The sequence below is a fragment of the Poecilia reticulata genome, chromosome 6 (assembly GCF_904066995.2).
Source record: "Poecilia reticulata chromosome 6, P_reticulata-male-v2, whole genome shotgun sequence".
NCBI lineage: Eukaryota > Metazoa > Chordata > Actinopteri > Cyprinodontiformes > Poeciliidae > Poecilia > Poecilia reticulata.
The window spans coordinates 25,443,933-25,453,305 of NC_088835.1; the positions used below are offsets into that span (position 1 = coordinate 25,443,933).

At 38.9% G+C, this 9,373-nt stretch overlaps 1 protein-coding gene across 1 annotated transcript; it reads right to left on the reverse strand.

Annotated features, from left to right (window-relative positions):
• Positions 1-191: 191 nt before the first annotated feature.
• On the reverse strand, positions 192-8,199 carry sigirr (single immunoglobulin and toll-interleukin 1 receptor (TIR) domain). Its single transcript, XM_008412062.3, has 10 exons — positions 7,838-8,199; positions 6,500-6,769; positions 6,152-6,359; positions 5,915-6,042; positions 4,104-4,244; positions 3,870-4,013; positions 3,638-3,740; positions 3,237-3,387; positions 1,875-2,052; positions 192-606 (listed from the first exon to the last, which is right to left on the reverse strand). The coding sequence occupies exons 1-10, from the start codon at positions 7,899-7,901 to the stop codon at positions 437-439; spliced, it is 1,557 nt and encodes a 518-aa protein (XP_008410284.2). The 5' UTR covers positions 7,902-8,199; the 3' UTR covers positions 192-436.
• Positions 8,200-9,373: the final 1,174 nt, after the last annotated feature.

Here is a 9,373-nt window from a genome sequence, read left to right on the forward strand (position 1 = left end):
ATATTTGCTCCTGCTCAGACAGGAACAAAATGAAATGTTCTGTGCTGCACCCATATTCAGTCTTTTTTTTACTGCAGGTAATTTGCTTTCCATGAGGACAAAAAGGTACTTTGGTTCTGTTGATGATCTGTCTGGTGTTGTTTCACATATCTTTGATTCATTCGATTGAAATGATGACGGCACTTAAAAAGCAAAGTCTTTGTATCTTTACTTTCTCCTTTAAGTGCTAAAAGAACAAATATTTACAAAAATCAACCAAAATTTTCCTTTGGTGTTTCTGATCTTTACAATGTCGCAAAACTGAAAAACAAAGAGCTAAATCTGTGATAGTTAACATAAATTGGCATTTTGATCAATGTATAGCAAAAGAAAAGAAAAAAAAAACAGCTGCAAGAAGCATAAATACATAGTAATGAATTTTAAATAGAAGCAGGAATTAAATGTCCTCGGTGACCAGGCAGTAGAAGTCTGAACGTGCTTCATAGCTGCGAGATCCCAGATCAGAGACATCGATGTCGGAGGCTTTTGCTTGAGCTTCCTCGACCGGAGCAGCAGGAAGGACGGGAGCTTTACAGGCCAGAGCCCTGTGCATCGGGAGACGAAGACCTGCAGCAAATCAGATTACAACGTGAAAACACATCCACACGTCTCATATGCTTTCAAATAAAACTGGGTCTTGTTAGCAAGTAGTGAATGTTGAGTTTAAAGCAAACCCCCTCACAGTCGACTTAACTTTTTAAACTATGCTTAATACTTAGCTACTTCTAATATCTGTCATATTTCTTGATACATTTCTTTAAATATTGTTCTTTTGCCACTATGAGTTTGCATAGTTCAGTGTTTTTTCTGCTGCACTTAAGCATATCAGCTAAAATATCCACTGTGCATTCCTATTGGCGATATTTTTTTTTTTCTTTCGATTTGCGTTTTTCTATTTCAAGTCATGTTTCTATAAGTTTTCTGTCAGGACAATTTGATATTTCTCTTTCACAAGCTTCCAACAGTGTTTGGCCTTCATCGTTGTATTGTTTCCACTGAGCTCTCTTGTTGGGACCATGTTTGCTGTCAATAATGCGCAACAATTTCTTAAAGTTGCAGAACTACCTGAAACAGCAGAGTTTATAGAGTTTGCAAGAAAAATAATTGTGAAAGTATTTGTTTTTGAAATTAAATAAATAGGTGATTCCATATTATTTCCGATCCATGGTCTGAAAAAATGTAGGCATGTCTTACAGAGCTAGGACTGGTGCTATGTAATCTTTATTTTTAGCTACAAAGTTGAGAGGCTGTATGCTGTAGCTCTTCATTAAAGCTGCACCTGCAACACTTTAACATTAATGTTATAATTACAGTACTTAGCTAGCACCAGAACGACCTACATAAAGTATATGTCAACTCACTGATCTTTTTATCATCACGTTAGATAATTAAAAACTAGCAAATTCTATTACATAGTTGAAATCAGGTTGAGATTTGTGCACAAGCTGAAATTATCCATTAGTCTCTTGTTAATCTTTGAGAATAAAATGCAAAAAATCTGGCAAAGTTTAAACAGACTAAGATCAGCACCAGAGTTTATATGAAGGCTTCAGGATTTTCCCTTTTCTGGCACAAATATTTACTGATGCAAAGTACAGATGTGCATCCTGCATTAAAAAGATTTTGGGGTTTAATTTTATAGGAATATTTAACATATAATCGTCAAAATAACCTAAAAATTGTGTTGCACAGAAACTAATGGCTGCTTCAAAAATCTAACACAAAAACCTACATGGGAAGTTTGTTTTATATTTCTGACTTGCTTACTCGGATGGAAAAGCGTGTGAATAAATTAAATACACAAGCACCACTCATTCAATGAGTACTGGTTTTACCCAAATCTCCAGCAGGGTCGGTGTCGGAGCGACAGTCCAGGTAGTCGGGGTCAAGGGTCAGCATGGGGTCCTTATCGTCCTGCAGGATGGTCTGGGGGTCGCCTGCAGAATCCTTGTGGAAAATGACTCTGCGAGGCATTGCTAATGCTAGCTCCTTCCAGAATGCTGATGACGGAGTCTGACAAAGAAATATCCACAAATAACTACAACACATTATAATAAGAATAGAACAGAAATAGAAATGTCATCTATTGCCCCACGATGGGGAGTTTCTGAGTTAACTTTCTGCAATAAAAAAAGATTAAAAATATGGGGGTTTTTTTAGTCTGGTGTTGGGGGTTGACGTCTGAGGAGGACGGTGGAATGGTTTATATCAAAACAGTCATATTTTAGAATGTTCCAGTCAATTTACAGGCCTAAGTCCAAAGGAAATTCTCTAGTAAGACATGAAATGTGTAGTTCACAGGTACTCTACCTCATTTTGCAAAGAAGAATGAGTGAAATTTTACATTTTTGGATGTGCATCCCCCAAAAGACTTGCAGCTAAAAATGCAGAGAGGACTTCTTCTCAAAGCATTAAAAGGATTTCACACTAAAAAACTATTTATTTTTTCTTTCATTTTACAATTATCTGTCCATCAAATGAATTTCCCCCCCAAAAATAAATTAAGATTAGAATTTATAAAGTAGCAAACAGAAAAAAATCCTTTTAAAAAACTGATTTCTGCTGTCTTTGCGTTGCTGCTTTTAAACAAATAAAGCTGCTGATTTGGGCCTCAACAACCCAGAAAACAAAGTTAGAACAAACTGACTCCTTTAATTTCCTTCAGCATGTGTTTCCACTTTGAAATTATGTTTGCTTTAACATCTAGGCTTTAATTAAATTGAAAGATTTAGCCCCCAAAATAAACCACACAAAGGGAAGCATTTGGAACTGGTTTGATCATTTCTCCAACAGTCTGCATCGTTTCGCCCGAGGTCCTGTCACTGCTTTTTAAGTGGGCGTGACATACTTAAAGAAACCAATCACAATCAGGCAACATTTAAACCTAACGTTCAACAGTTAAATCAGACAAAACCTCACCCCACTTTTATGCAGTCTGGCTAAACAGAAATGCATTTAAAGAACCTCAATGCAAGGCAAAGACTTAAAACTACGAGTGTTACCAGAGACAAACTAAACACTTCTTTGTAGCTTGTTTTGTTGTAATAATGCTTATGTTTCTGAATAATTTTTGACTTAATAATAAGGTAGTCTTCATGAGTTGTTGTGTTTAGAAAAAAACTATATCTTTACGGACATTGCAGCTCTTATGAGGGTTTAAAATCCCAAACGCAGAAGAGTTTGTGCTTAAATCTTACCACAGAGTTGTGCCTCCAGGTGAGTAAGGTGAGGCGGTGCTGGTTCTCACTGAGCTGCTGCTTTATCTCAGGACTCATGCGTTTGAACTGACCGTCCAACGTGATCAGGATCGGCTGCTGACATAACTCCAGCAAGTGCAGGAGGCCCTGTCTGAAAAAACACACAGACTCAACCCATCAGACACTCAACACTGACCTCTAGTGGTACGCTTACATAATTGCTAAACACTTTCACTAACTTTTATTCTTCCCTTTATGACAAAATAGATTTGTACGGAATAGGATTAGGGCCACTGGAAAAAAGAAAAAAAAATCTGACTTTAATCTCAGAATTGTTTTTTTTTTGTTTTTTTTCAGTGGCCCTAATCCTCTTCCGTAGATTTGTGTTGTTTGAGACTGACCTGAAATTATTTGTGCACCAGTCCTGCTCCAGATAAGGGTTAGAGAGAAGCACTATGAGGCGGCGCGAGCGGCTTATGTTCATTAGGAGCTCTGCTGAAGGCTCTGTTTAATAAAGAAGGCCGATTTATAATTTTTACACTACATGTATGTGTGTATGAAGAGCAGTATGTTTACACAAAACAAGCAGTAGTGACATATTGATTGAATTTGTTGTAATTAATCTTTTGTTACCAGTATTGGGCAGGATATCGTTCTCATTGAGGTGCACCTTGTACCCATTTTTATTCTCCAGATGAGGTTTGAGGATAAAGTTGATGAACTTCCTGTCATAATCATTGTTGACATAAGAGATATAGGCGTCGTATAATTTCCCATCTGCGGATGAAAGCGCACAGACGAAAAGCAGAAGTTAAGATCGATAACTTCCACACGAGAATAACCTGGCCTCGCTTCGACAAGTCTCACCATTGAGTTCATAATCGCCGTAGGAGTTCTTGTACCAGAGCTTGAAATTGAGGTGGCACCTGGAGTAAACCACGGCTGCTGTCCCCAGCAGGAGGAGGAGGAGGATGGCTGCAATCACTGCAGCTGTGTGGCTGGGACCGTCTGAGAACACACACACGGATAACAATGAGACGAGAAAACTGGGCATTTTACAATGCTATATATATTATATAGTTACTAAAACTAGTAGATGACAAATATCATCAGCTGATGGACAAATGACACCAAATCAAAAGAATTTGAGATAAATCTCATGTAGTGATTTGTTTATTTTTGTTTCAGCTTACAGCTAATAGCAATTATATTTAGGTTTCTGAGAACATTTGAATATTAAATAATTAATTTTATGCAGAAATTTCTACACTACACACTATATGAGCCCTATCAAGTAGAGGGATAACATGGTCTGTGTTTTTTTATTTTTGGCGGTCTGAGCAGAAGTCAGATCCTGCTACAAAATGAAATCAGCATCTCCATAATGCTTCTCAGCAGATGGAAACATGAAGCGCTGCAAAACTTCCTGGTGGACATCTGGGCTGAGTTGGCACTTGATAAAACTCATTTCACCAGTTAATGACACGGTTCCTCCAAATCATCGTTAACAACCAAAATTACACGCAGGACCTCAGGCAGCTTGGATTCTGCTTATCTTCACCATTCCTCCCGACTCTGAGACCTTCATTTTGAAATGAATACAACATTTATTATAACCTGAAAATAGGAGTTTGGAATCCCTTAGCAACAGTCCAGCCCATTTTCTCATTAGACCAGGAATGGCTTAACGAGGAATGCGTCAGTTGCAGTTCACGTTGTGAACACGCCTGATGGCTGTGCCTCCTGAAGTATCAACTCCCACTGCAGTCAATACCTCAAGAATCTGCCCAAAAACTCCTTTATGGACTTTGTTTCGTAATAATCTCAACTCCATCTAGGGTGCGGCCCTTTTTCTGCCATACCTTTTCTTTCTTTTCAGCTTTATACTAGCATGTTTGTATACAGTAAAACCTGCTTATTTAGCTGTATTCTTTAGTGGCTTACCCCTCCTGTGAGAGGGAAAGCCTCCACAAGAGGCGAGTTTCTGCAGGACAAGACTGAGTGGGCTGCACATACGTAATACTAAAGTGGCAGCGTTATGCATTTTTCAGGCACATTGTGCTATAAAAACCTGTTATAAAAATACTATCAATGACGTAAAACAAATTTAACACCTTGAAATTGGGCTTCTGTCTCCTTAAAGCCTCCTGTTCTGTTTGAAACTCCGCCTTCAGGAAATCAACACAACTGCGCTTCCCTGTAAACTCTTTCCAGAATTTCACTGAGAAGTAGCTCCTGTAATGAGCTCAGCTGATGCACTGTTCCACCAGGTGTTTGCTACTTGCTGTTGGCTAGTCTGAAGGAGGAGGAGGAGGAGCTACGCCCCGCAAGCTGCGCTCGAGCCACCCAGGTGTTTTGCACACCTCAATGGTTGTGATGAGAGATTTAAGGATTTCTCAAGCATGCATAAAAGAATCAATGCAACATTCCAGGTAAGTTTTTAATGAGGGAAAAAATTATAACGTAATCTAAAGTTCAAAAGTGTCAATTTTTAAATAACTGATGTTTTTCTACTGAAACATCTTCCTGTAGTAATTTCTAAAAAATTAAGAAATATAATTTATCCAGGAAAAAAAATATCTAATGAGGAAAGGCATATATGCAAAAAAAATCCAGGTAAAATTTTCTAAAAATCCTTCAGAGTGGAAAAGCCCAAAATGTTTCACAACTTGTCTTACTTGAAATTTGCACGCTGAAGTCAGCAGAAATGTTCCTCACGGTGCAGCTGTACAGTCCAAACTCCTCTGCCCCTCTAAGGGTGAACTCCAGGAGATTACTGACAACCAGCCGGCCTGCATTGGGAGACCTGATAAATAAGAGAGAAAAAATACTCTTACCATCCTCTACAAACATCAACTCAGGTACAAAGTGAAGTGAAGTAAACCAGATAGCTTAAAAAAGAAGCTTCAAAAGACCATGATGTTGTGTTGTGCAGGTAGAGAGTGTGGTTGGTGAGTGGCTGGCCATCTTTGCTCCACTGCAGTGTGGTTTCACACTGCTCCTCTGATGGGTCCCAGTAGAGCAGAGCGGTGCAGTTCAGTTTCACAACAGAGCCCACACTCCTCCAGAGTTTGGTTGGGTCTCCGTTTGGTTTAAACTCTGGAGCTTTAACACACTGAGACTCTGAAAATACACGCCACAGGTATCAGTGTTCAGTGTGAGAGCTGCCCACAGTAAAGGCTAGATGTAAAGGCAGCTACTGGACGGTAAATACACACCATTACAGCCATCAGGTTTGAGATAAATATAAACTATATGCTCACCCTTTACTGCGAGGCGCACAGTGAATGATGGAGTACTGTTTCCTTGCTGAGTGCAAGTGTAGTTTCCTTGGTCCTCTAAGCGGACGCTGGAGAACTTCAGGAAGGCGTTTCCTTCCTGATTCTGGAGCGGCTGACAGTCCTTCTGCCAGGTCCACAGGGATCGGGGGAGACTCAGAGGCTGAAGTGTCTGCAGAGGACACTGCAGTTCATATGCAGGCCCTAAATAAACCACCTGCTCCTTAAACCTGCTCTCATCCACACAGGTCTGACCTACAAAAAGAAACAGTCTCTAGATTATAAACATTTTATTATTTTGACTGTGACTGTTGAACAATTAAAAGTTATTTTTTAACTTTTAGATCAAAATAAACAATCTTCTAATCAGCTGATTGAACTATAAAAAAATCTGTTTTGATAAAATGTTAATGCATTCGGACACATGATGAATTAATGCTCTTTAAAGTTAGCGGTTAAGTGTCTCCGTTTGTTTCCAGTAGACCTTTCAGTCACTGATATCCATTTTCCCAACTCTCCCTCTGAAAAAATGAAAACCAAAACTGTTTTGAGACATTAACAACTCATTTTGGCCTTCATGTGACAGCCTATGCTTAACACATGCACCACCAGATGGAGGAGCAGCTCTTACACCTAAGAATAGTGTACCACATGTCTAGGATGGTAGTGGCATTATCATGCAGAGGGACTATTTTGTTTCAGTAGAACTTGTGCATTCAGTTCTTCAACTTTGTCTCAAACTAACTGCTAAATCTCCTGTTGTACCTCTCCGTTTTCCCATAGGGGCTGTCATCCCAAACAAGAGGATTGGCCTTCCCAAAGTCTGAACGCCTCTGAAAATATGTGAACTGTGATTAATTTGAGCTTGCTGCGTGTATTTTATTGACTTTGTGTGGATTTGAGTAAATTACCCTTAAAACTCAAACTATAGTGTACCCAAATCTTGTTTTCTGAATGATGTAAAAGCATAAAATTAATATGAAACTCAGGGCTATGATTAATCTGTAATATTTGGTCACATATGGGCTTATTGTGACTTTAAAATAAGTAACTAACCTTCCCTGATGAAAATCCCCTGACTGGTTCTTTTACTATGTCCAAATGTCACTAGATCATCCGGGTTCAAAGTCCAGATTGAACCCTGTTGCCAGGCAACAACATGTGACTCCGTGACAAATATGACCACATATTTGACCACATGTACACTGACCCTGTACTACAAGCATCACGTAAATCTAAAAACATAGGTTATTAAAAATCAATTTAAGAAAGCTGATTAAAGGTTTAATTATTAATAAAATAAACACTTTTGTCCATCCTTACCGATGACGATGGCCTTGTTCGATATTCCGCAGACTATTAATAAAGCAGCTAAAAGCAGAGCCATGAGCCAAACTTTCCCCCTCCTCCTCCCTCGAACCGGAAAATAGGCCTCTTCCGTCGCTTTCTTTACAAACGTCGTTCCCAATAACAGTCGAAAATGTTACTTTATTCCCATTTAGTTTGTCAGAAGTATGCAAGTGGCTACGCAGACGTCAGCTTGCCGTTTCATCAACTGCACCTGGAAGAACCTGAAGCGCCACTCGTGATTGGCTAACTCCGGACCACGTGATGCGCACACCGCTTACCTGTGGTCACAATGCAAATAACCTGCAGTGGCAGAACAGCAGAAACTCACAGAACTGCCCCTTCTGCTTCCAGTGGGTAAAACTGTGATAACAAAGCACTCAGATAGACTTTTTAACGGCGCGCAGGTGCATTTCCGGTTTCACCTCAGCCTACCTGCTGGTTGGACTGTCCGCAAAATTATTACCTCTGTCAACAACGTTAATTACGTTTTTATTTGATCCTTTCATAAAGTTGAAAAGAATTCACCCGATGTCTTTTGGGGCATCTGGTAATTTACGACAGGATAAGAAAAAAGCATTTCACCAAGTGGTCTTGGAAATTATTTACCAAAGAAAAGTACACAATGTTTATTAAATAACAATATGTGCAAATATTGAACTCATATTCACAGTTTGGACTCTGTGCATTTAAAAAATCTAAACAATAGATTAAATCATGTTCACTCAATTCTTGGTTTTGAAACATTGACCTTGTAACACAAAACAGTTTAGCTTATGAAAAAGAAGAGGTCTGAATTCATAAGACATACATCCCTAATGTGAGAGTTTTTATATTCCTGTATATAGGTATGAATCCCAATACATAGAAATAAAACAAACAGGAAGTAAGGAGCACTTAATGTGTGAATGCAAACAATACCTAAGAGGTGTGACTCTTTCTGCAGTATGTCCTGTCTGGGAGTCCAAATTTCAAAACACTTCCAGAAACAATTGTTTTAAATGGACAGAAAATCCAATATTTTTGAAATCCCCTTCTTTTCCCCTCTTTTAATCCTTTGAGGTCTTTCTTCCACATGCAGTGAAGCTGCTGGCACAAGCCAAGCTGCGATGGATTTACACCAGACAAGAACATGCTGCAAGGAAAGTTTATGAAATTAGGAATTAAATTTTTTATCCTCTACAAGCGTGCAGCACGTTTTTATTTTTAAAGCATGACATTCAACCTAGAAACCAGTGCCTATGTAGGATTTCTCTTTCGGAGGTTCGCAGCCAAGAGGAGCTTGCTCTGTGATGTAATTTCTCCTTGGCATCAGAAAAACTGGCAGTTAAAATACTTCTGAGGCCGATAAAAGAAAACATCCAAATGTGGAATCAATGCTGAGCAGCCTAAACATTTTCAGGGAGCTTCAACAATATTTGTGTTTTGATTTGAAGTTAACAAATGCAGCGGATTTGAATCATGTGCGACATAAATATTATAATTTTCTTTGCACAAACCTTGGCATATGAT

Bases quoted from the DNA above. Each gene is read 5' to 3' on its own strand.
- sigirr (XM_008412062.3), bottom strand. From the start codon at position 7,901: ATGGCTCTGCTTTTAGCTGCTTTATTAATAGTCTGCGGAATATCGAAC. The intron at 6,043-6,151 runs GTCTTTTGAAGC...CTTATTTATCAG, and splicing joins CTGCACAACACAACATCATG to GTCTCCCAATGCAGGCCGGC. The intron at 607-1,874 runs GTAAAACCAGTA...GATTTGCTGCAG, and splicing joins CGACCCTGCTGGAGATTTGG to GTCTTCGTCTCCCGATGCAC.